This window comes from Stigmatopora nigra, chromosome 2 (genome assembly GCF_051989575.1).
Source record: "Stigmatopora nigra isolate UIUO_SnigA chromosome 2, RoL_Snig_1.1, whole genome shotgun sequence".
Taxonomy (NCBI): Eukaryota; Metazoa; Chordata; class Actinopteri; order Syngnathiformes; family Syngnathidae; genus Stigmatopora; species Stigmatopora nigra.
The window spans coordinates 1,842,718-1,869,716 of NC_135509.1; the positions used below are offsets into that span (position 1 = coordinate 1,842,718).

The window sequence follows — 26,999 nt, forward strand, 5'->3', positions numbered from 1 at the left end:
GACATGGAGACATCCCTAGTTTGACAAAACTATAACCTGCCACTGTCAATCCTTAAGAAAATTCTCACTGCCGCAATTAACACACGGTCCCAGCTAGTAGCAAATTAGCCGCTCTGCAAAATGTCAAACCGCGCCGCTAATGACTGCAACAGATGGCGCTACCTTTGAATAAACCCACGACCTTTCACTCGCCCGTCGCCAATTAGCCGTCGTCGCTCATCAAAGCACAGATGACCAACACGCCAAGTCACGGGCGTTTTCCACTGGGAATATAACCATTGTTTTATACTTTGCCGTTTGACCCCCCCAACGCACCTCGCCCGGAGGCGGCTTTGGCCCGGTTGTGTAAATAAATGAAAGTAACAAATTACGGTGAAAAGCCGGCCCCTCGGGCCATGGGGGAGCTCCTTTCCATTATTCATGGTGTTTAGCTTTCGGGAGCCCAGAGGTTAGCGGCCGCCGTTGCGCGGGGGGCGCCTTAGCACCTCCATTCCCGCCCGCGAGAATCCGTTTAGAATTGTGATTGAAGAATAAATAGGCCTTATGACAGCGGACCTCTACTCAAAGTCATGCAGTTTTTGCTTGTAATATGTACTTTTGATGTATTTTGATGGGGATTTTGAATAGGAATGAATAAACTCGCACTCCAGATACTTTCACTCAAAGGTTCACAAGCTAAACATGTGTTTGTTTTGTTAAATGCATTTTAAAGGCAATAACTGTTTTGTTAAAATGTGAAAATATTGCTACTAGCAATGCTAATGCTTCCGCCATGAATACATTGTAGGTCGTATAGAGAAGAGAACATTTCCTTAAAGTATGGATGAGGTGAGTCATGGTTGAAATTACATCCCGTTTATTAAAAACACCATTTAGAAGTTTGAAGCTCTTTTACCCATTTATGAATTATTAATTCTTCCCCGCTGCATAATTTCAGGACCATTTGGGCCTATTGCGCGCAGTCCCCTTAGCCATGATGTCATATCATTTCCCATAATAACGTTATGCCGCTGCTAACAAATTCCCAGAAGCGCCTGACGTTCATTTTAATTAAACCATAGCTAATTCTTTATCTTTTTTTTATTTTTTAAACAGCACAACAATCTGGGGAAATATGGAAACACGGGATCCCGGCTAATGATGTCATCCATTGCAGCTAATAGGTATTTGGTTATTATTTTTAATATTCCCCAGACACTATGCATAATTATGTGCTATTAAATTACTAAAAACTACCCCAAGACAAAAGCAACATTTTTGAAGACCTAAAAATAATTTGAAAACAAATATGCTAACAAAAATAATAGTTTGGTACGCTTCAATTTTATTCTGTCATTTTTCTGAAAACAGACAAAATTAAATATGGCGTCCATCCTTATGTTGACATCCTTCAAGGTACAATTTTTCCAGTTTTAAAACTCCTCCGATTGCAAAGCTGAAAGGCCCCAAAAAAATGAAGCTCAATTCCAGTAAGTGTTAAACACGCCATGTTAGCCAATGTCAAATGAGGGTTTTAAAATGGTTAATAGTGGAGATTGGCTCTTACATGTGAAAGTTTGGGTTATCTGATGAATACCTTCCGATTCCTCTTCTTCTTCGTCAGGCGCCACCAGGCTTGCGGCCAACGTCCACATCAGTTCTAGCCAGTCGGTGCTTTCTTGCGATGGCGGCGGTGGGAGGGACGACTTGATTGGACGGACGCCACCTGAAAAGCCAAGGTAAGATGCATACTTTATTATTTTTCTGATTAAATCAATGCTATGTTAGCCCTGTTTCATTACAACATTTTCAAGTCATTTGACTGGGGACCGCCCATTCTGGTTGTGACATCACAAGTAGGCTCAGCGAGTTGGATAGCATGCTACTAGACTGCTAATAATAATATAATATGTAGCTAGACTAATTCTCATTCATTATTTAGACTTTTCTGGTAGTATGGAAGTATTTGTGTCCAAAATATGACCCGCTATTACTCGAGCTAGCTTTTCTAAGCTAAGCAAGAGTGCTTTAACTTCTATTGATTTCAACTGGAAGGCACTGACAGCGATTGTTCTTCTTTTGTTTCCTCAAGGAGTGTCTAGATGTAACAAAACCACAGATAAAAGAAACCTTGTTTTTGTCTACTTGCCTCTGCCGGCCCGAAAACCTCGCTTGGCGATGGCGGCGGGAGGCGGAAGACCTGAGGGCCAGAAGGGAAATAAGAACAAAGAAGAAGAAGAAAAAGGTAGGCCTCCCTTCACACAACGTATTCAGGATGAAAGCGCAATCACTGGAGGAGAGCCCAGAGACGCTTTTATTCCACCACGCGTCAAAACCTTTTAGTAGACGGTTTAGTGAGGTGAAATATCAATAGGATGCAAAATTCATGCGTTCACAGGGAGGAGGAAAAGTAGAAGTTGATGACTTGGACGTGCTAGCAAGCAAAGGTAGTCAAAATGAGGGTGTCTTTATTTACCAGGTGATAAACACACGGGATCGTCACAGTATGATGTGTACTCTTTGCAGGTGGATGGCGGGCGATGGATGGATGGATGGATGGCGAAGGGTGGCAAGGAAGAGGAGGAGAGGACATGTGAGTTTAGGGAGTGGACAATGGCAAGTGATGGAAATGTTCTGATGAAATATCATTATCAAAATGACATGAAAACAAACAAAATGGGATTGACGCATTCTAAACCTTTTTCAGAAGCACAAAGAAGGATTTCCATACCCGCCAGCGTCTTGTAGTCCAGCAGATCGAAGAGGACGACTGCCACCGCCGTCCAGGTGATGACCAACGCCGCCACCAGAAGCCACGCCATGGGCGAACTGAAGGTCAGTATCACGTCATCCCAAATTGTTTTGCCGCTGAGCCTCGGAGGGGAAGGCGGCTGAGATACGAGTTGAGTCGGCTTTAACAGAATGACAAAATGGCGCCTTGATTTGGTCAAAAGTAATCTTAATATTGAGATTTTTGTATTTTATAAATGGATTAAAAGCCCTGAATATTCCGTTTTTTATAGATCTAAAACAATGTTTGTTTAAGCTTTTTAATGTATTTTTAGATTTTACATAAATATTTTTGAACTAAAAACACAAAAAATGGCTTTAAAAAAAGGACAATTATTGATTTAAAAGGAGGAAAATCAGGAAATTTAATATAGATCTATACTCTTCATTTTAATTTTATCCTAAAACAGAAAGTCAGCACTCCTGATTTACTTTGCCGGGCCGCACAAAATGATACTGCGGGCCACATTTGGCCCCCGGACCGCCACTTTGACATCTGTGCCCCAAAGTTCCGCACACAAAAAAAAATAGCTTGAGGTTGAGCATCAAAAAAAGGAGTATTTAGCCATCAAGTTGACCTTTCATGTTGCTGCATTGATACCAAACCTCCACATCAATTTAACATGTTTGCACAGCGATGTGGCTTGTCTATGCGTAGGAGTGTGTTTGCTATAAAAGCAGCACATTGATTTAACGGCACTGCGACAGGCCAACCTTATCGAGCGGCCGCAGGTGAGGGAGTCGCGGCGTCATGACGGATTGGAACCAAAAAGGCTATCCGCCGTGCTAACGTTGCTGTCAAACTACATTTAACCCTCTTTTTGTATTGCAAATGACGCTAACCAATCAGCTGCTCTGTTGGATGAGCTATTTCTAACCATTAGCATGTGTTTGCTATGTCTGAAATTAGCATTTATTTTTGTTGATGGTGTTTATTGTCAATGTCAATTAACTCTGATTAATTCATGTTTATTTCTTTCTGTGTTTAACAGGCTTAAATTCCGTCAAGTTGGCGTTCAAAACTTCAGAAGCACGACCCAAGATAGCCAAGGTCAGTTCACCATCAAATTTCCTGGTCATTATTTAAGCTTACCTTAGATTTGGAGCTCACTTGGCGTTCGGCGATAACCATCGCTGGCTTGAAAGGCTCCGTCGGCGCGCGCTGTTACTATAGAAACCAGCATGTAAGTCAAGTCATTAAATCCGGAAGGAAAGAAAAGACTGCGGCAGATAAAAACCCCGAGAAAAGCCGCTTTCAAGCTCCAACACCGTCGCCACCGTGGTTTTTTACAAAAACTTTTTCCAGGCCCAGAAAGTTGCCAGTCCGAAGTAGTTAGCTCCACTTTGCAGCGGGACACCGAGCAAGTCAAAAAGAAGGGTCACCCTTTCAGTCAACTCACCCCCTCCCTCCCCTTTTGACTCCCCCTTCTCTGAGGTCCAAAATAGAGATTAAAAAGAAGACGGCAGCCAAGCAAAAAGAGGGCAAAGATAAAGTTGGGAAGGACAAAGATAAGAAAAGTGCTTTAAAAAAAGGGACATTTTTTTAAACATTTTTGACTATCTACCTGCGCCAATTCATATGGACTGAATCAAGCTCCTCCTTCATCAATCAAGCTCCTCCCCATTGACACAGATCTCTACTATCACCATCAAGAGTTTTATGCAAGAAAGTTTATGGCCCTTTTTGCACTTCAAGTCCATAACCTGACCTCCATTTTTTTTTTTTTGCCCCGAGAGGCCTAGAACCCTATTGGCTATATTTAGCAGGTCCGGACAGCTGCCAGAGTTAGCGCCGCCGGACTGGGCTCGGAATGTAGGGTGCTCCGAAAGAGGCGGGGCTACGAGTATAGAGATTTTCAAGTGCGTATTTAGTTGGTCAGAAAAGTTTCAGGAGTCTTTGTGTTTTTGCTTTTTCAAATATGCTTCAAAAATCAACAAAAATGCCCCAAAAATGTTTAGGTTCGCTTGTCATAACATTGTTGACCACTAGACTACTAGTCCTCCATGCTGACAAATCTATTCAAACTCACTATGTCTATCTCTTCCCTCCTATTGGTCCATTCCTTATTAGCGTAGCGGCCATTAATGGTGAAGGTTTGAAGGATGATCTCATTCAGCAATGTAGAAATCAATGGCATTCTACAGCATTGTGTCTCTTTTCTTTGCTAGCATATTGAACGCTGTAAAAAATATCAAGATTCCTTCAAAAAATAACAATTCAACCTTGTAAAAAATATGCCAGTGGAATTTTTATCTCAGTATTTTCTTTAGTCAATACCCCAAACTACCTGTTAAGTGACTAGTGATCACCCAGTGCAGTAATCAAGGTCAGCACAAGTCCACTCCCACGCTATTTCGGAGTGTTCTCGCCGGTCTATTTCATTCCCAGCGACCAATCCGAAGAAGAAGAAGAAAAAAAACGATTTGACCTATCATCCCCCACAAAGTGCAAACGCTTGAGGACACGTTTGCCTCAATCAAACGGCTCCAACGTTTTTTTGATGATTGTCTCGGCGCAAAATAGAGGCGCGCTCGGGGGTGGCGTCTCCGGATGAAATTCAGCTGATGAAATCAAGAGCAATCAACGCGCCCGCTGGCGAATGGAGGTTTTCATCTGTGGGACGCCTACAAAAAAGTACTTGGGATAAAGGGAGTTAATAGTAGTTCGTTAGTAGTTAATACACAGATGTCAAGTGATGGCATATCATGTATTAAGGGGAATTATTGTTCATAAAAGAGCAGTTTAACTTGGATTTTAGGGAATAATGGTTCAAAAATGGAAGTAGTTTTTCAGGTGGGTAAAAAATAGTGCTCTACATATCATAATTTGACTAAATATATGAATGTCTTGTAATAAAATTTCAAATCAATTTCAAAAAACTGAATGTAACTCTAATTTTCCTCCATTTAAACACAACTGACCCAACATTGGACAGTTTATTGATTTTATTTTTTGCAACATTTACTTGGGTGACTACATTTTTGACCAAATTATTGACAGCCACATTATAGTGTTCACCTTATATTTATTTTTATCACTTTTTCCACAGGCAAGGCTCAATAATGTTCTCCATCCGAGTGGATTGGCGGCTGGCTAAAGGTCGCCTCCCACACTGGAGGATGCTGGGAAACTCTGGCTTTTGAAGATGATCTCCTCATTGAGTGCACTGGCTTCAAGGACAACCTACCTACGTCCAGTCGGTCGGGTAAGTCATTCAAAGGGTAGATTGTGTTTGGGTTTTTTTTTGCAGGTCATCTAGACCTTAAAAGAGTCAATCCCTCAAATTCAATACATTTCTCAATGAGATTAAATTCGATTAATATGTAAATCTAACCAACCAAAAGCCCTAACCCAAAAACACTGACTTTATTTGGCATTATTTCCGATCAGTGCAGTATTTAACGCCCACTTTTTTTTTAGCTTGACTCGACTGTCAATATGACTTGACTTAATCCCCCTCCTTACTTATTCATATTTTAACGACTGACACCAAAAAATAAAAATAAATAAACCGTCGCAAAAGCCTTCTCTTGAAGACAGTCCAATAAGCAAGAAATCTGAGGTTTGGCTGTCTCTAATCCTTATTTAGTTGGAAGGTTGGCCATTTTATGGGAGCCAGAAAATGACGGTTTGCCAAAACATGCTGCGTGTTGATGCAAGCTAGTACAAGACACACACACACACACAAAATCTTGGCATAGGCAAACTAGGACAGATGGAAGGACAGCATGTGATTGGAAATTAACCTGACGAACTGGTTAGCCTTAACGATGACCCGTAGCGCTTTTGTGGGAGCCTTCTCTGATTGATGATCATTTTGGGGAACATTTTTACACCACAAGGTTGACCTCATTAATGAAAGATCTTTATCTTGATAGGACTGGAAAATAGGCATATTAGGGCTTTAGTTTTAGCCTGTTTACTCATTGTGATAAACGGGTGTGGATAGATGAGGAAAATAAACTGTAAATTGTTATATTTGTTGACTTGTAGTTGCAGAAAAATGCAGTTTTGTAGTTTTGGGGTCAAAAATGACATTTGTATTGGCAGTTGTGAACATATTTAATATGTATTAGTAACAAAAAATTTAGTTTTCTGTCCTTTGCACAATTAGACAGGAAGACCTACCTGCTTGAAGCCAATGGCGCCTGGTGAAATTGCCTCTTGATTTGAATTCCATTTTGACTGGCCTCTTGATAAAAATGACAAATGGAGTGAACGCCACCAAGCCGCCCGCCGTGAGCGACTGCGCCAATATCCCGCTCTAATGGCACTCGTGACTCCGCCTCCGGGCACCATCACGCACAGGCGCTCGCTGGCAAGCCATTTATTACCATAAAAGGCTTTTGTCAAACCAAAGACCATTAATAAAAGTGAATTAGGTTTGAAAGGGATAATTGTTTTAGCCAAAGAAAGCATGTTGAAACGGTTACTCTGACTTTTCATGCTGTTGTTGTCTGTGTTTTGTGACATTAGGAAATGGCAGAAAATGGCAGAAAATGACTTTATGCCCATCCATCATCACATTTCCCTCCGGAACAAAGCTTTACGCCAAAGGCGGCTTCATTCTTCTCTGATTGGTAAGTACAAAGTTTCATTTATTTTTTGACGCGAAAGATAAATCTTACCTGTCAATTAGAGACTAGCAGGATAAAAATATTGTCGTCAATGGAAGATAAAATCTTAAAGTTAGCTTAAGTCAAACTTGCAGTTCATTACTAAACAAGGCACCCGAAAAAACATCCCGTTTTTTGACATTGACGGCGAAGGAAAGTGACAAAGAAGCACCGTTCGGTTTAAATCTCCCAGATAGCGGGCGCTACTTTACGACTTTATCAGCCTAGAGCAGATGTCAGCCCTCGGCAGCCCACCACCACCACGCGTTTTCAGACCCTCTGCTGCCACTCTGACGGGTTTCACGACACTTTGTTGTCCTATCTTGACAGCGATCCAGCCTAGGAAATAGCCTGCCGTGAATTTGCAATATGCGCGCGAGGTGCTCAAGTGGAAGATCTAGTGTTTACACCTGCTGAAATTGAGGACGGAATTTAGATAAGGCGCCCAGAGAGCCATGGGAAGATGCCAAAGCACGTCTTGTTCGCTTCTTGAATACAAAAAAAAGGGCCGTAATTGAAAGACATGACTCCACTGATCAATGTTGTGCTTAAAATGTGGTGAGTCGACACAAAATGTATTTGTAGATTTATTTTGGATCTTTTTTTTGGAGAATGGCCAATTTTGGGGCCTTTTAAGGGGGATAGGCGTCTAATCCATTTAGAATATTACAGAGTAGAAGTAGTTTTTGGGGGGGACAGAAATGGCAATATGTCTATAAATAGCTTAGTTTGGGAAGGCGGTCTCTTTGACACATAGCCTGTGGGAATCCGCCTTTATGTACGCCGCTGTCAATCAAGATTAGCGGCATAATTAAACTCCCCTTGCACCCTGTGCGGCGAGTGTGTCTCTTTGTGCGTGAGCGCGAGGGGTGGACGCCGACAAAGATTGATGGCGGCGGGGGGGAAAGCGCCGATAGCCTCGTCGACGACGACGACATTTATTAACCGTGCCAGTTAGTAAGGCTAAATACGGACACCATTACAAAGCTAAATGATGCTTAATAAGACAAAAATACAAGTGTAATGAGCGAAAACCTCCAGGGTTAGCATCACATTTGCGTTATTTACCGTTAAATGTTGTTTTTGAGTTTCGATTGACCGCCATCCAGAAATTTGAACGCGGCAGAAGCGAGATAATCTCTCTCTCTCACTTTCCAGAGTGGCATAATTGATGGCTGTTGAGCAATTTGAGTATAGGATATGAAATTCATTAAGCACCCTCCATTAAGGATTCAACATCAATAGCTAGTTAGCAGAAAAGCCACGTTAATGAAGCAAATGAGAAATTAGGGCCAATTGATGATGGGCGAGGGTTCCCGCTGATAGGGAGGGGGGCCAGGGGGGGGACGTGGGGTGGTTCAGCGAATGGTGGAAGGCCAATTTCAGCAGCAGCTGCGCACCCAACATGGCCAAAAATCCAATCCCGGCCAATGAAAAGAGTCCCGCTGAGGAGAATCAGCCACTTCAAGCAGGGAAGGAATCAAGTGCCCTTGCCTTCAAAATAAGACTAAATGATGAAATAATATAGCACTTGAAAGGTAAAAAAAAAATGAACGTTTCTCAATTATGCTTCTCAAAATGGTAGTTGTCACTTCAAATAGATTCATAATTTTATGACATTTAAGCATTATTAATCTATCAAATCTTAAATTGTAAGTATTGTTAATAATAGCACACTTCCATTAAAATGCATTGCGTTTTTGAATTGCCATATTTGAAACACATTTATCATTATTGTTAAAACACCCCTTTTATAATAGACCCATTAACATCACACATTATCATTTTAATATCCAAACATCCCTTTTTTAATCAATTTTTATAATAACCCCACCATAGTAACCAATGTAAAGGGACTAATCATAGTGATGACTTCTCTGTCTTTTACTTTGAAAGCTCCAGCTGGAAGTGTCCTGCCACACAGGCGCCAACTTGACAACGAGCAGGCGAGCGACTCTCCTCGCGGTGCTCTTCCCGCTCGGCTGGTCCATCTTGGTCCTCATTGTCTGCAAGGTCCGTCCGTGGAGGGCCGCTCGCTCACATCAAGACGTCTTTTTTTTTTGTCCGGGGACTGAAACATCACCTTTGTGGACATTTTGTAAAACACTGTGTCTTTTTCTATTAAGCACTCTGGACCCATCGTCACTGCCGAGGAGCACCTGTGCGGCGGCGACAACGCGCGGAGGCGGCGGCGAATCCCAGGCGAAATGATCCCCCCGAAGAGGCGAGGCTGCCAGGGGAGGAGGACGAGGACGTCAAGCGGACGCTGACTCGGGTTTGGAAACAACATCGCCTTTGGGAAGGATCCCCACTTCCCAGTGAGCGGACACTTTTATAACCATATTTTACACTAGTGTGGGATTATTAACCAGATTATTGGAGCACATTTTACAAACTTTTTTGAAATTTTTCCTCCAAGATGACCCCCTACATTGTCAACTCTGGAACATAACGTTTGACTTCTTAAAAAACCCCAAAAAATGAATCAATGATGAAAATGGCACGTTCTTAATCTTCTTTCTCGGACTAGATTCGCACCCGAGACCTGGACTCCCCCGGCCATACCCGAAGAACACCCGCATTCAACCCGACGACCCCAAAAGAGGCGGACTTTCGAATGAGAGGCTGACAATCCGGGAACGCCATGGGGTGCTGCAGCGGCAGGTGTACCTTGGCCTTCGTCTGTGGAATGCAGCTGGTAAGTCTTATGATTACTATTGATTTCTCAAAAAGGGCCCCTTAGATGACTCGGATCAATACGGAGACCTAAAAAAGGCTTTTTTGTCAAAAGGCGAACAGGCAGTCATTTGTCACTGGGCGTGGACGGTCATGTGACCAAGGGGGTCGCGTCCCCGAGGTTAATAGGTGTGTAAACAAGCGGGAAATAAGGGGAAGATACGCTTTAAGGGTCGCTGCGTGCGGACGGGGGTGACGGATGGCCGCCATTTGAGAGACGATAGAGACGCGGATCGGTGGACGGGGAAGATGGGACGCCACGTTTGGTCACGGGAGACCACTCCCGCCGCCGCCTTCTGTTTTGCGTCTGAGTTTCGTCGCCATCTGTGGCGGCGGCGGTGGGCGGGAAGCCATGCCAGGCGAGACGGTGGGAGGGAGGAGGGGGAGACGAGGGGGGCGATGGAAGGATGGAGGTGAGTTTGTGTGCAAACACGAGGGGATGTTTGAGAACACCAGTCATTCTCGTTGGGTTATTGGAATGGAGAAAACGTTAGAAGAAATGTCAACAAGGGATTTAGTTTAAAGATGCTGCCTATGCGCTTAAAAAAAAAAAATAGTAGTATTTTGTGGACAGTGCTAAATCAATTGCTTCAAAGCTAGATGTCGGATTTATTAGTGTTACCTTTTAAAATTGGTCTCATTATGGACATTTTAGGGGCTTTTATCTATTGATGTTGAATTGTATCTTCTTTAAGCGATTATCAGCCGCGTTTTTTCATTTTTGTCGTTAAACCTGGTGTGGGCTCGCAATGCAATCTATCCAAATTCTTTTAGTTCAGCGAACTTGACCATTAAACCCGGCCTTTTACCTTTTTAAAATCCGTCTTGAATCTGACTTAATTCACCGTAACGTAGTATTCTCCCAACGCCATACCTGATGTTTTGAAGTAGTACATCAGAAGAAGCCGTAAAACCTTTGAGCTTTTGCTTCGGGCTAGTCTGCGGGAAAGAAAAATTTAGAATAAAATAAAAAAGCTGCAGCTCCAGGCAAATCCTAAGCTTGCAATCCCATATTCCCCGTTATAAAACGGAATAAACCCCAGTGTGGGAACTTGGGCGACGACATTGTCTACCATTTTAAACGCATGGGGATCACGTGTGGGCGTCTTAGCATGATTAGCACAAATACTACTCAAATGTCAAATGGAGACTTAACAGAAATCCCATTGTCTCGTCAGTCACTATGAAAATGTGTTGTATTCATTTTTTTCAGCGTTAAACAGTAGCACGCTAGCCGACTGCGTACGCAAATGTGGGCGGAGACTGCAGCAGCGAGAGAAACGCAACGCTTATTTGCGTCTAATGCGCCGGAACTAATGCGCCGGCGCCGTCAACAACATGTTTTGCTCTGTTAACCGTGGTAATAGCCAAGCCCGCTGATAAGTCCATTAGCGTCGCCGCCAGTTTAGAAACACTTAAGCACCGCGGGCGCCGCAGTTAGCCGTTAGCTCGCTTCACTTGCGAGCGTTTAAGACCACGCAATCCCGCCGGCTTTTTAAAAAAAAAAAATCTGGGCCCCCTGAAATACTCAAGTGGTAAAATCCCACCCGCTGTTTGACATCCTCTTAACGTAATTGAGCGGAAATATGGATTTGTATAGGTTCTGGCTTTGAGAACGTCTTGAGGGAGTTTAGTAAAGTAGCTAAGAGTTATACGAGTAGCTTTCATTAGGTTGTCTAGCTAATGCTAATGCTAATTGAGACGTGTCACAGTGGAAGTGGATGGAGAAATTCTAGTGACATTTTCAATGCGTAGGGAGCAAATGAATTATTTAACAGTTGTAGGCATTGGAGGGAATACGCGTATGGAAAATGGCAGGCACATTTGGATTTATGAGAAATAGTCCTTTTGCAGATTTTCTTTGTCAACTAAAATGTATTGTCACTGTTGTCATATTTTTAATAACTAGGTGTAGAAGGTGAAGATGAGCATTTTGATGACTATTGGATGGAAATCGGTAAATGTATTTTTCTAAAATTACTTCATTTAGCTGAAGGGAATTGAATTTGATTAATTAATGACAGATCATAATATTTCTTTCCCTTGACAGCACTACCACCGTCATATATATTAAATTAACAGACGCCATTGACCTCCAATCCATGACGTTTAAGGGCCTTTTTTAAGGTAAGATAACTTAAGATGAATTCATTCCAGGTTACAATTATTAGCATTTTTTTGCTTTCTTTAACAGCGCTACCATCCTATCTATATATATTTATAAAATAATCAGCTTGTCCCAGTCAAAACCAGTTTAATGTCATGTCAAACAGACCCAAGAACAAAAAAATGTAACAAACGTCATCTTCAAAAAGGGATTTTTTAAAAAAAGACTTAGCTTTATCTTTTATGTCCAAATTCCAATGCCTATTTCCAATCTTCCTTTCCAATGGGAACTAATGCAAAAGTAAAAATGTCGACTAAACGTCACCTGTCCAAGCAATCCCGCTCTATCTGCCGTCCAAACGGCCCGTAATTCCTTCTTTACTACTTCCAGTCAATACATTAAGATCTGGAAGGCGGCCAATGGGGGGAAATGGAAAACGTGTTGCCAACAGTTGGAACGCGTCCAAAGGGGCCTAGCGGAAAAAGCCTTTAGCGCTGACTGATGATGCTTCCCCGTCACGCGGGCGAGGCTCGCTCAATCGGCCTAGATGGCGTCCGCCTAGGATGAACCTTCACGTATTGATCTCGGGACTACTTAGAAAGCCTAACGTAGATTGCGCAATAGGCGGAATAGTACTAGCTAGTCTTTGGGTTTTGTTAAATGGATAGGTGGGTTTGCTATTGCCAGATTTGGACACTTTTAGTGCCTTGCTTAAGAAATTATTAAAGTAAATAAATAGATTTATGATGGTAGTGCTGTCAAGGAACAAAAAAAATAGTTTTTTTTAGCTGGTTAATCAAAATTTTTGTCTAATATGGTTTAAATGGGCCCTAAATTTGTGGATTGGATAGATTAACTTGTAAATGTCGTAACAATTATGAGCGCTAGTTAACACATCCAAGTCGTTAATGTGTTCATCTCAAGTAAAATTGCTTAAAATTGTCCTAACCACACTCCATTTTCTCCGACCAATCATCATCGAGAGTCAAATCTAGCTCTTCCTACCAGTCTTTGGTGTCACATTAGCGCCGCCTTGATGTTTCTTAACCCGCTGGGCGTCCATCTGTGATCTTGTCTGGTGTCGTTTACACTCTAAATAACCCATACTCTTACTTTTCAGAATCCTACCCAAATAATACGCCACGCCATTACATCGTTTCTGTATCGTAGAGCCCCCGGGTACGCCGCTAGTATCTCCTAATACCCGCTATTCATCACAAAGTAGTTAACCCTCCTCTTCCGAGTATGACACACACAAACAATTCCCTCATAAAAGCAACCGCGGCTTAGATTGTCCATTAAGATACATAAGAGTCAATGAAGGGAGAGAAAAAAAAAAAAGAAGCTATGATTCATTTACGGGGCCCGGCTTGTTTGCGTAGATACGCATTTTTTATTTATTTATTTTTTTGCCGGGCGGGCGATGCCGCATAGTGCCGCGTAAACCGATTAGGAGGAGAGAAGCGAGGAGGGAGAGATAATGGCGGCCAGGAGAGAGAAAGAGAGAGAGAGGGAATAAAAAAAGATATAAATAGAAAGTGGAAGAGACAAAATGATGGAAGGCGAATGGAAAATCAAAGAAAAGGGAAAAGATGGCAGAGAAAATGAAGAGAGATGCTCGGTGGTGATAAAAGGGAGGCTGGAGGGGGGGGGGGGGGAGAAATCTCTGTTGGATACGCACGGCCATGAAATATTCGCAGGTTTGATCGTGTAAGCCGCGGGGTGCCGGAGATAAATGGTTAGGCGACGTAGTCCGAAACTCGGGTGGGTTGGCTTACTTGTGAGCTCATTGACTGTCTTTGAAAGGGATGTTTTAATAGGAATTGACAAAATTCCTAGTGTACTTGAACGCACCACTCGGAAATGTTTAGATCTTGTGGCCTTCTTGTTGAAAAATTGAAGTATTTTATTGTAAATATAGAGTAGGAATGAATAGGAAGTTTTTCTCTTTGATTATTAGTCAAATTTTAAGTTTTGGTTGCCATCAATTGATAGTTGTTGTTTTTTAAAGCAGAAATCATTCAACCGGAACCTTGACTGACATCTCGCCATTCGCCGTGTCAAGGATGTATGCCGGGGCGCCGATGCTTGTCCCGCGGCTGACATCCGTTGACACTAATACTCCCCGCAAAATGGACATTTTTAATAACCTCGGCTTTGTTCGGAAATACTTCAAACTCTTCCGACTGGTACTTTTTGCCTTTCTACTTTTAATTATTAGCGGAATGTCCAGAATACCTTTTTTTTTTTTTTATAACAAGCCCATTTTCATCGTCTCTCGACGCAAACTCCACTTAAAAAAATAAATAAATGACAGCAGCCTCGTCTGTAAAAATTAAAAGCGAAATACCCAAAAAATATTAAATAAAGACAGCAGTGGACAACGGTCACAGTCTGAAAAAAAGTCGCGTTGAAATACCAAGCTGATTATCCCAGGCCATTCTGACATTTAAATGTCACGTTTACATAAAGAAATGTTTCGGGCGGAATATTAATCACTTGTTAATTCGTGGGAAGATATTAAATTGATCCTTAGTCAGTTGATGAGAAAGCGAGAAGGGATTACTTAACCACTTATATTGGTTACAAATATGTATATTTTTTAACCAGAATAGATTTTTTTGGTGATAATGGATCAATAAATGGGTTTATTGTTGACTAGATCATTGTAGAAATGCTGATTTTTAAATAGTAAATAATCTTGTGAATAGTTTGAGTGGAATATTAATTATTCATGGTCTGGTCTGGCCAATGTCAGACCAAAACATTCCATTTGGAATTTGTTTTGATCAACTTTGTAGAAAGACGTCAACAGCTAGCAGATCTCCAGAGCTTCTCTGATTCAAGATTTGGAACTTGCTTTGCCTTTTCAAGCCTTAACTTTAAAAAAAAAAAAGCCTCTTTTGATTGCTTTCCAGATTTGTGGACATTTTTAAAACATCCCTCCAGACCTATCTTCCTAAAATGTGGACCAAATTTGACATTATTTTTTTCCAAGGTACCCATATTGAACTGAAGTAACTGACAGTTGGATGTCGAGTCTTTAAACTGCTGCTTATTCTTATTCAATGGCATTTTTTTCCTAGGACTTCTTCACGTGTTGTTTCCTCTCCACCTTAACTAGCCACAAATGCTTCCTAATAGCTAGCAATAGAGATGAATTGATTGTTGCGCTAAGCCCAATCGATAGGAAGATGGTCTTTGCCGCATGCAGCCAGGCACCGCGGGCAAAATGGCAGGCGGCCGCCCTTAATTAACTTAACAGTAAGCCGCCTGTGTTTTATGAAGCCACTAAACTTTACCACCATCGAACGGACGGGCCAACGACGTTTTGGACACGAAAAATGTCCATTTTTTTTTGCTTATTGTCCTCTTCACCACCATTTTTTATGCTTTTACTTGCAACTTGATTGGCATTTTTTTTGAAAGGTCGCAGAAACCAGTGTTTTTGTTGTTGTGCAGCACAAAGTAAATTTTTTAATCTTTTTTACATTAAGAATTTTTTTTCACTGTCCATGGTGCTGAAAGTGTCATTATTCCATGTTAACCTTCCCAATTGTCACAGATTTGTAGTCAGTAACCAAGTTACTTTTGCGACCAGTCTTAGGAGTAAGATGCACGCAGGAGGGTGCCGTGACAGCAGCTGATAGTTAAGAACAAAGGGAAATGGGTGCGTATTAAATATGCAGTAGTGATAGTTGGAAAAAAATGACAGACGTGAAAGAGCAAGTGTTCACACTCCTCTCTTTTTGTACATCGTCTTCTTCTAATAGTCGCGTCAAAATGCGCAGATGCTTTGCCGGATGAGCTGATATGAATTTTTCTTTGATATTTTGCTGTGTTTGGCCGTGAAAGGTACGGAAATGGCGTTTTGGGAGCCGCGTTTTGGTTCTTCTTGTTTCCTCTCTTAACTGCCCCTTTCATCAGATGCTTCTTTTGTGCTGTCAATCTCTCAGCACGCTCTTCTCCAAAGTGGGTTTTTTTCCACATAAAAACACACATTTCTGCACAAGGAGGAATGGAGAGGGAAAAAAAATCATGTTCCATGGAGTACACTGCCTTCAATTGTATGTACTGTTCATTGGGATTTAACTACTATAGTAGCATTGGCTAGCAATAGCCATTTTAGATCTAATATTTATATTGTTTTTGTGCTCTAAGCTAATGTAGGCTAAAAATGAACACTCATTGCTAGCATACAAGCTAACTCACTATTATCACACAGCATTGTTTCCATTTAACAACCTATTTTTTTCCTCCATCTCAAGTAAAGCAAGATTTTCCACTAGAACTGATTGATTACGTCTGAATTGCGTATTAGTTGCGCTTTCGCTTCACAGCTGGCCCCTTTTATTATTGCTGGGATACATCCCCCGTCTCTGGGGGGGTCCTGACTTCATGTTTGTGAGGGAAACTGAACCATTGCACCACTAAATAACTGTCAATGGGAAGACTGACTTTTTTTGTCTCTCTTTTGCATAATGATATGGAGCTGATGCACAAAGAAAGCCAGCTGAGCCCAGTGTGTATATGTGTGTAATTGTGTGTGTGTGACTAGAGGAGGCGCCGTCAAGCGCAAGTAACGCCAAGCGATTCTGACGTACACACACACACCAAATGTTATGTTGTGCATTAAAGTCATTAGTGCGCCTCTCTGCATTTGTTCATGTGGTGTGAGTGTTAGTTAGGCCGCCATGATTTTGGATTCTGGCGCCGCCAGAAAATGAAAATGCAAGCAGACCGTAAAATGACGATTCAATTTTGTAATTCAATGGCACTAATAATGTTTTTTCTCATTTGTTTTTTTTTTTTGTTAGGTGAGCGTTTTAGAGCGGCAGATCGTCGATTTCCTGGGCTACCAATGGGCGCCAATTCTGACCAACTTCTTGCACATTATTGTGGTCATTTTGGGATTGTTTGGAACTGTTCAATTTAGACCACGCTATGTTACCGGGGTAGGTTTTTGTAACATTTGTACACAACCAGTTCAATTTGAGTCTAACACTATTCTTCTTGTTTACAGTATGCAGCTTGGTTGGTCATCTGGATGACTTGGAATGTTTTCATCATCTGTTTTTATCTGGAGGTCGGCGAGCTGTCCAAGGTAAGCTTTCATGTCCTTTTTTTAATGTAAAAATACGGTATTGCGATATAGTCGATGGAGATTAATTTACTTTATTTTAACTGGGATAGAGAGGCCTCAATAAGAGATGGTTTAGTACAATTGCGGGTCCTTTTCAGAAGGTAAGTGAGATTAAAATAGATTAATTAGACCGTATTAATTCTTAATAAGATATATATATTATTTTTTCAATTCATATCAACTGGATTGGACATCTATCGCTATTAAAAGCCGGCAATGAGTTCATTGAAAACATGTTATTTAGCCATTTTAGGTGGGGTTTAAAAATTAGAGATTAAAAATTTGGTTAATTAGACAATCATAACTCTTTTTTTTTTTAATTCATGTCAAATGGATTGGACGTCCATCGCCATTAATAGCCGCCAATGAGTTCATTAGAAATGTGTTATTCCGTCATTTTAGGTGGGGTTAAAAAAAATAATGAGGGAATTTGTTTTGAAAGCAGACAATAAGACCGGTTATGGGATGGCGGCGCTTGACTCTGACTTTCCGGCCTTTGTGAGCGTTGACAATATTTACAATTCATCTGCGGTAAAATGAGCCGATTGGAATCAAAGATGATCTACTGGGGCAATTAATTAGGCCCAATCAGCGCTTGCGTAAACACAAGAAATCAGCCTTGATTGAACTTGATTGCAGGAATGAATAGACGCCATCTTTCAATGGAAATGATTGTTATTGAGCCGAGAGGGCCACAACCTGCTTTTGCAATCAAGTAGCATCGGATTGATATTCCACTTGGAATAGCTTCAGGAATACAAATGTCTCCCATTTTTTTTGTAAAATATATTTATTTACAATCTATTTTGAAGCAGGCAAAAATAACACTAGCATTTTTGTGGCCCTCTTTGAAAATTCTCCAGCTAAAACCAGTCAATCAATATCTTCTAACTACCACTATTTTATACAACGTCTATTTTTTTTCTACTTGTAAAAATAGCCGCCTGTGATTGGCCATTTTTCTTCGGCACCCCCGAGGCACATTTGGAGAGGAGCCTGTGGAGCAAGTAGCATATGCACATTATCACACACACACACACACACACATATACACACACTCACAAAGTGTCACTCGTCCGTGGCGGGGTGATATAATAGATGCGGCCACCTCCTGGGTGACACATGCTGTACTCAGCTGTCACTCATTTTCTGGGCTGTGTCGGAGGGTTGCTTTTTCTCGCATATAAGACAAATTTGTAACTAAAAAAATATTTTTATTCTGTTTTGCAGTAAGAAAATAACCATTATGACCCTTAAAGTACACTAAAATGATAGTAGGGGGGCAAAAAAAGAACTCATTGCTAGCTAATGATAACAATAGCCGTCCAATTCATTTGATATGCTAGTTTTTCCGAGCTAACTTTTTCAGCTTTAAAAATAAAATAACCCATCCCACACGAGTCGGAGTTGACATTAATTTGGCCCGCCAACCGACGCGAGTTTGACACCCGTGCTAGCCGGCAAGCGTGAAAACGTGCGTGGGCGTAGGTGGCGCCGATGAGTCTTCAGTCGTGAGTCACAAAAGGAAAAAAAAATAAAACGAGAGGAGCTTGAGATGTGGTGAGAAGACAAAGGCAAGAAAGAGAAGGTTGGAAGAAAATGGGCCTTCGCTATTGGTTGTGTAACGTTTATATCGCCGCCGCTCGCATTATGCAAGCGGCTGATTTAATTAAGCGGGTAAAACGTAAATAAAGGCGTCGGTGGAAAAGCGCAGAATCCCACGGCGTTTTTACGCTGTCAACTCGTTCTGGTGGCAGCCGAGCCATTTAAGATATTATGCATGCTTACTGTACAATTTCAGGCGCCGCCGTGAATTAGCGTTTTTCATGTTGACGTGCCGGTACTGATTGACTGGGGGCATTTTTTATAGTGGAAAATCGTTTAGAATGGCTTTTTGTGTAAGGGGTGGTGGGGAACACTGTAAAAAGTAGACGATTTAACCTCTGATTTTTTCAAAAATTTAATATGAGCTTAATGTTTGGGCTTTTTTAAATGTTAGATTTATAAAGTTAGAAGATAGGACTTTTATATGATTAAATAGTGGGATTTTTATGTTAATTGTTTTGTAGTGTTTAAGGAATTCACATTTTTTAGGTTGTTTTTAGCATGTTATCATTTCTTATTCTAGTTATGTTTGGGAATGTTAAATATTTCTGTTTACATTTTATAGTGTTTAAGATAATTGTGGATCTTGTAATACTATAATATACAATATAGTCTGGGATATATTTTTTGAATTTTATTAAGACACTTAAACCAGTTAATAAGAAATTCAAGTTATTTTGTCATAACCTATTTTTTCATGCTGTTTAATAGCTCCCTCCATCTTTCAGTCTATTTAACAAAGTATTTCCATCTGCGCTTGTGCTATTTTGCGGCAAATATCATCAGTCACGCCGCATCTCCCTACGTTGTTTGGGCTCTGATTTCCCCGGGGAGCGTCGCCCGGATGAGACCTTAACCCGTGATGCCTCCAGCACCTCTCTTCCATCAAATTGCGAGAGAGGAGGGGGCGGGGCTTTTCTTTTGTTTGTGTGTGAGTGGGCGTCCAAGCGGAGATGAAGTCAATAAGGTGACCGTGACCGTCACGTGGCAAATTGCGGCCCCTTTTCAAACATCCCAGGTGGGCTGGCGACGGACAAGGCGTCAAACTAATTGAGTCTGCGGGAAGTCGGTGTATAGCTCACCAAAAAAAAATGTCAGTTTTTCAATTTTTGTTAAAAAAAATATCACTTAAAACTCATAGTTAAATAAATAAATAAATTTTAGTATTTATTTTTTAGTAAATAGACATTCTGGAATTCCCCAATATTGAATTGGATGCTTTTAAATAATAAAATATAATCGATTAATAATAGTAAATGATGGAGTTAGAGATCTCCATGTTGCGTTTAGGGACGCTGGGAAATAGGCGGAATTTCACGGAGATTTTTTTTTACAAAGACGAACACAACAAGGGGCGACACTATTAATCAGAGCTTGCCGCTAATGAGGCATTAACTCATTACACCAGAATAGAAAGAGACCCAAAAAGGAGCCAAAGAAAGCGCCGTATAAATTAATTAGGTTTGAACATTAGCGGTGTAAATCAGCATTTTGGCAAGGATGGGGCGCCACCCTCCACTCAAACTCCTCACTTGTGTCATCTCAGGTTTTAATCAAGGAATCCCAGCCACCTTCCAGTAGACTCTTTCAAATCTACTATTTGTATGCCATCCGTTTTGCTTTAAAAAAGCATCATTATTGCATTTGTGTATATTCTGGTTGTAGATTTTGAAGCCAGCTGTTGTCTTATCTCAACATCCCACGCGTGTACTCCCACTGGAATTCTCCATCTTGCCATTTATTCCTTTATTTTTACCCACAGCCTCACTTTCTTTGGATTTTTTTCGTTCTACTTTAACAGAAACGCATCAAAACCTTACTTTCTTTTTTTTCTGTGTCTTTTCCCAGGACTCGGACCTGGTCCTCACCTTCAACCTCTCCATGCATCGCTCCTGGTGGATGGAGAACGGACCCGGGTGTAGGGTGACCCCCGTTAGTCCTCCTCCGTCTTGGGCCCCCGAGGACCACCGATACATTTCCATAGCTGGATGCCTGATGGATTTTCAGTTTGTGGAAGTGGCTCACTCTTCACTCCAGATACTTTTGGCTGTAAGCAACACACACACACACACACACACATACACAAAATGTCTGTTAATAGTATGTAAAGTTGTTAGGCTAAATAAAATTACACAGTGGCTAGGATTTGTCAATTAAAATATTCAAAGTTTATCATGTAGGAACTATAATACAATCATGAAGTGAGAGGAAAAAGGTAAGTCACAATTGGGGATGTTTTTGTTTTGTTTTAGGAGAACTGAAACTAGCTTAATGTATTATATAGCAATGGAATGACTGGCTATAGTTAGCGGTGCTAAATGTCCCATTCATTTGAACTGGGAGAGTTTAGTCTTTTATTTAATTGTATTCACTTTCAGCCAAGGTCAAAAGAGCAGATTTTTGTCTTGTTATTCCGAGATCAAGGAAGGCGAAAGAACAGTGTCACTCCGCCGCCGCTCTGCTCTACTGCGCTAATCCTAGATTTGATGAATAAGTAATAACCTGTTTCTCTTTTGTTAGCTTTGTCTAGGAACAAAAAAAAACTGTCAGAATTTATTAAAAGACATTTTCCATTTTTGCTATGTCGAAGAACATTAACAAGAAGACGTTAGAGTGTAACAATCCATCTCACTTGGGTCTCCTTCAATATAAACAAAGCGGCCATTTGTTGTTTTTTTCAACCACAGGATATTGTGTTTACATGCGGCAACATCCGAATGGAATACTTGAGTGGTCAGAATATTAACAGGATATTAATGTGCTTGTTTTTTTCTTGGTTTTTCCGTCCCTGGACGCTTCAACGTGCAGTTGGCGGGCTTCATTTATGCCTGCTATGTGGTCAAACTCATCTCGGAGGAGGAGGACAGCTGTGAGTACCCGCTAATATACACACTAACACATTTTAAAGTGATTTTGTAGAATGAAAAAAATACATTAAGATGGGCTAGTTTTTGGGGATGCTTCTGTTTTAGGATCAAATTAATATGAAGAGTATAGATGTATATTACATGTAATGATTTTCCCCCCTTTTAATCAAAAATTGTAATTTTTTTATCAATTTTTTCTGTTTTTAGTTCAAAAATCATTTAGTAAAATCTAAAAATAGATTTAAAAAAAGTTAAAATAAACATTGTTTTAGATCTATAAAAAACTGAATATTCAGGGATTTTAATCCAGTTCTTTTAATCCATTTATTAAAATAAAAATCTAAATATTAGATCTAAAATGTGAAATCAAGTTGACATTAAAGCGGCCTCCCAACCAATCCAAGTCTGACACCCCTGTTATAGATACTTTATTTACTTTTTTAAACCTCCCTTCATAAAATATGAAAAGTCTAATGTCAACATAAATAAAAAAATAACATTAAGAAAGCTGGTCTAATGTTTGGGGTTGCTTTGCTCCTACTGGGCTTTTTTCATATTGAACAAAACTCCAAATTCCTATTTTAATTTCAATGTAATACTATTTAAAACAATGAAATTTTGTACAGGCGTTATTAACTGCCCTAAAGTTTCTGTGGGTTATAAACAAACTTTGCCAAACTTTACAAACCCAAAGAAAAAGCACTTCATTCCACGCGTGTGAATAATTGATGTCCTGCGGTGTTGCCCTTTACTTGAATGGGAGATTTTTTGTGGCCCCCGGCGAAGGGAAAGTAAAGAGATAGCCCAAACTAGCGCGACGGATTAGCAAAACAAGCTTCCTTATCTGGCCTCGTAGCGCCGCGGCAGCTCAAGTTAAAATCTTTAGCAATTAATTTTGTGTTCACGGGCCATGAAATTCATCCGCAGTCCCAACATGGAAAGTTACAAGAAAGTCGTCAAAGCGCTTTATACGCGACGACATCCCCGCTTGGCTACGTTGTTCTGGTGAAACAAAAAAAAAAGGAATTTAAAGTGATTTCTGTCAAGGAATTGGAGTGTTAAAAGTCCTTTTTCACCATGTTACAGTAATTTGCTCTGTGATAAGCCTTCAAGCTAATAGATGTGTCAATCAAACTTGCTCGGGGGGATTACGTTGTGTGCGACTGACTCGCTTGTGCCTCAAACAAAATGGATTCACTCATTTGGATTTTATTTGGAGGAGAAAGGGTGTCAAACTGTTGGTTTGCGGGCCGCAATAATATCAACTTGATTTCATGTGGGCCGGACCATTTTAGATATAATATTTAGATTTTTTTTATAAATGGATTAAAAGAACTGGATTAAAAGCCTTAAATATTCATCTTTTAATAGATAAAAACTGTTTATTTGAATCTTTTTAGTAAGGGAACACATCTAATATTTGTTTTTTTTTTATTTCAAAAGGAAACATTTTTTTAGATTATGTTCAATATTTAGTAGAGAACCAAAAATCTTTTTATATGTATGATAAGCTTTTACAAAATTATTTTTGACCTTAAAAATTGATTAAAAAATGACTATTTATTTAAAAAGGGAAAAATCAGGGAATGTAATATACATCTATACTCTTCCTTTTAATTTGATCCTAAAACAAAAATATTTTACTTTTTCGGGCCGCATAAAATGATGCGGCGGGCCAGATTTGGCCCCCCAACCGCCACTTTAACACCAGTTGTCTATCACACCAAATTGAGATTATTTACATAAAGATCATAATTATTTAGATGCGTTTCCCCCTTCTTTGCACTACCACAGTTTATATTAATGTGACCAATCCGAGTGAATAATAAAGAAGAATTATAATTCCTCAGATCACAAATCCCGCCCCCTCCCGGATCGTTATTCCCGCTGACTCACGCCCCAGTCAAGCGCTCCCCAACGGCGCTCCCGTGGCGGACTTGATTAGAAAGTGTCGGAGCAAAGCCAAGGCGAGCGCCCAATCATCATCATCATCGGGCTAATTAGCTTTCTCAGCAACTGCCAATGTTAGCCAAGGCCCCGGGCGAGCATTAGCTCCCCTCGCCCGGGGGCCCCTTTCCGGCGAATTGCCCGCCATTACCGTCGGCCCGCGCGTTATCGAGCCGACGCGTCGGGAGATTAGCATCGATCCGGATCATTTGGGGCGGGGAGAAAAAAATGGCGACGGGAAGACGCAAATTGTTGACGTTTGAATCGTGGCGGAAATGCAGATTGGGCCAATTTGCGGAGAGGAGAATGCCCAAGATAGCGTTAGCGTGTTAGCGCTCACAGTCTGACACCCTTGTAATAGACCTTGATAGCCACTAGTAGCTGCTCATGAGTGATATGTTATTAAATTATGATTAACGGACATATTTGTTTTCTTTTGCAGTTGATTTTATAGGCGGATTTGACTCGTACGGCTACCAAGGACCCCAGAAGGCATCCCACCTTCAACTACAGCCCATGTACATGTAAGTACCATGTGTACAATAACGTAAGGTCATAGGTCATTTCCAAAGGTAGGCTCTTGTTTTTTCAATTCCATTCATTAAAAGTCACATTTTCCATTCATAATGATATTCAGTTTAGTTAAAAAAATGGCATCTGCTCTTAAAAATTAAATATTCCAATCTATCTGGGTCATCTTGACAAATAACATCGTTCAAAAACACATTTAACCATGACTCATCTTTCAAAACAGTCTTTTCATTTGATCATTCCTTTAATTATTAGACCTACTTCTTTTACACAACCTTACTCCATCTTCAAACTCAAATTAACCATTTAAAAAAAAACTCAATTAAAATCAGCACATCAAATAAAGAACATCAAAAAAACAGACAAAAAAGCGCAGGACAGAACGTAAAAGAAAGGCAATAACGAGCCATGGCGTGCTTTTACGTTCCCCGGTGGAGGCCATAACACGCTTTATAAATCATCAAGCCCCTTCCCCATAATGGCTGCAACTCACTAATAACACTTACAGTGGCACACACACACACTCCCACAAAAACACACACACACTTACACAAACATCATCAATATGCTATCATTGTTCCCCCAGCTGTTTGTCCTTTCACTTTAGTCTTTATTGGCTTTGGCCAGAGGGACCAATAAATTCTTGTGCTCCCACAGGAAATATATTCCACAAACACACACACACACACACACACACACACACACATATACACACATTTTACTACAATTACTACCGGGAGAAATGTATGGCATCCTAAGCAAATATAGACAAAATCTTAGCAAAATCTCCTAAAAATTGCAAGTACTGCACTAAGGCAAACAAATATTACTAATTTTTGGTCATGTTTTCCGCTAGAATTCCTATTTTATATTTATTAGTTAATAGTACACATTATGGGATTGTAAAATGTTTTTTCAGCTACCATAGCTCTATGTTAACTTTATTTAAATATAGAATTTGTAACTATAGTCATCTTTTACCCCCTATTTATATTTAGGGTATTTATAAAATCCATAAACATTAATAAAACCTCCCAAAATACAGACCCCATCCATATATATCATTCCTATCAAGGTAAGTATACTAATTTTACTTCAATAGTGCAACCTTGCCAATAATGTTCATTAATATGTACTGTCCCTTTAATAAATTACTCAAACTTAAGTTTCTCCCATCTATTATCGTCAATGACAATATATATTCTGCACAACCGATTTAAATCTGATCTTTTTATATAATTGCAGGTCAAAATAAAGGGAGAATCTGCCTTAGTGCTTAATTGACATCCACGTCTCATCACTGACTTCTGGCGGTAGGAGTCGGTAACTACAAGGCACGGAAACGACTGGCCTCCAATTGGGATTTTTAACCGTCTTGTGTTTTTGTGAGTTGGCCCAAGAACCGCTTGACTTTTTGGGGAACTTTTTTCCAGTGCCTGACAGACTTTTTAACAACAAGATGACGACCAACTAAGGAATGTCAGACCTCCATTTTTTTCTCCCCCCTTCAATTTTGGCAATCCTTTGGAATCTGACTGTAGAAAAATGTGACTTTTTAATGTTTACATTCCCAGCAAAGAACTTTTTGCGTGCGTGCGGAGGAAGAGTCTTGACGGAGAATGAATTAGTCTTCCATCAACGAGTTGCGCCAAAGTAGCCAAGATGGACGCCAGCGTTCATCCATCCGGAATTGTGACATCTTCCAAAGGTCCGACAAATGAATGACAATCACGCTGCCTGGAAAATGAGCTCATTTAAAACGGTGACAAATTGGCTATCCACAGTTTTTTTATTTATTAACTTTTTTAAACCAAATTGCCCTACTCTAATGTTTTTTTTAACTTCACTGGTTTTGCAGATAATATTGGCAGAATAATTTGAATATAATTTAATCTACAAATGCCCACTGCAATCACACACGCCCCCAAAAAATGTAAACATGTCCTTATTTTGCTTAAAAATTGGAAAAAGTCAAATTTCCCCTCCTTGTCGGACATTTTGGCTCAAACTTTCCTTGTTTACCACTCACGACTCTTCTAGGCGAAGGCTTTAAAGACTGCTCTCCTCTCCAAAGGACTCGAGAACATAGATGTGTTTGCATGAGCCGTTAGCGTGTTAGCCACACGTTAGCATCCACCATTAGCTACTCCGCCACGAGGCCAACCGTCCCCAATGTGAACTTTCTTGTTTTTCTACCAGTAGTTGGGGAGTGAGGGGGAAAAAATATAAAATGTGACTTGAACTTGTAGATGTTTTTTAAATAACGTGTATGTTTTTTTTCTAGTTGACTAATAATGTATGATGTCGTGGACAAGTGGCCCTCGTGTCTTAATGGGTGAAAGTGGAAGGCGATGCACATCAATAATGGAGGTGAATTTGTCTATTTTGACTAGTTTTAAAAGAAAATGAAGATGAATTGGAATCACTCAAAATTTGACTAAGCTGCAGATGACTTTTTTTGGACTTTGAAAGAGTAAATAGAACTTTTATGGACGTAAACAAGCACATTCATGGAGTTTGGGGTCACAAATTGCAGAATCAACTTGAGTTTTGTCTTTCAAAGAAGAGTCAGTTGATGTTTTTGTACCAAGAGCAAAGTAATATTGTTGTTTTTTTAATCATAGGCAAGTTCTGCTGACAAAGACAAAACATAGAAGAAAAACATAGTTCTGTGTTT

At 40.4% G+C, this 26,999-nt stretch overlaps 2 protein-coding genes and 1 long non-coding RNA gene across 8 annotated transcripts; 2 read left to right on the top strand and 1 right to left on the bottom strand.

Moving 5' to 3' along the window:
• LOC144215728 (uncharacterized) lies at window positions 1–2,834 on the top strand. Of its 2 annotated transcripts, XR_013330485.1 has the most exons (7): window positions 1–828; window positions 1,096–1,163; window positions 1,604–1,718; window positions 2,072–2,224; window positions 2,378–2,426; window positions 2,506–2,572; window positions 2,687–2,834. It is a non-coding gene; the product is annotated as an uncharacterized LOC144215728 (long non-coding RNA). The 2 variants fall into 2 exon arrangements; XR_013330486.1 differs by lacking the exons at window positions 1–828; window positions 1,096–1,163 and adding an exon at window positions 1,335–1,469.
• Window positions 1,305–7,186, bottom strand: LOC144215703 (triadin-like). Of its 5 annotated transcripts, none has more exons than XM_077744816.1 (6): window positions 6,899–7,186; window positions 3,863–3,937; window positions 2,711–2,870; window positions 2,129–2,179; window positions 1,547–1,705; window positions 1,305–1,435 (listed from the first exon to the last, which is right to left on the bottom strand). In XM_077744816.1, exons 2-6 carry the CDS (start codon window positions 3,899–3,901, stop codon window positions 1,413–1,415), a joined length of 432 nt encoding a protein of 143 aa, XP_077600942.1. In that variant the 5' UTR covers window positions 3,902–3,937; window positions 6,899–7,186; the 3' UTR covers window positions 1,305–1,412. The 5 variants fall into 5 exon arrangements, with proteins under 5 accessions (XP_077600942.1, XP_077600926.1, XP_077600934.1 ...); XM_077744800.1 differs by having other exon boundaries at window positions 2,711–2,891; window positions 6,899–7,184; XM_077744808.1 differs by lacking the exon at window positions 6,899–7,186 and adding an exon at window positions 4,008–4,173.
• On the top strand, window positions 3,770–26,636 carry nkain2 (sodium/potassium transporting ATPase interacting 2). The gene is made up of 12 exons (XM_077744782.1): window positions 3,770–3,820; window positions 5,820–5,975; window positions 7,247–7,350; window positions 9,283–9,399; window positions 9,513–9,704; window positions 9,917–10,084; window positions 17,047–17,184; window positions 17,253–17,333; window positions 20,826–21,026; window positions 21,786–21,846; window positions 24,234–24,315; window positions 25,568–26,636. The coding sequence occupies exons 6-12, from the start codon at window positions 10,031–10,033 to the stop codon at window positions 25,575–25,577; spliced, it is 627 nt and encodes a 208-aa protein (XP_077600908.1). The 5' UTR covers window positions 3,770–3,820; window positions 5,820–5,975; window positions 7,247–7,350; window positions 9,283–9,399; window positions 9,513–9,704; window positions 9,917–10,030; the 3' UTR covers window positions 25,578–26,636.
• Window positions 26,637–26,999: the final 363 nt, after the last annotated feature.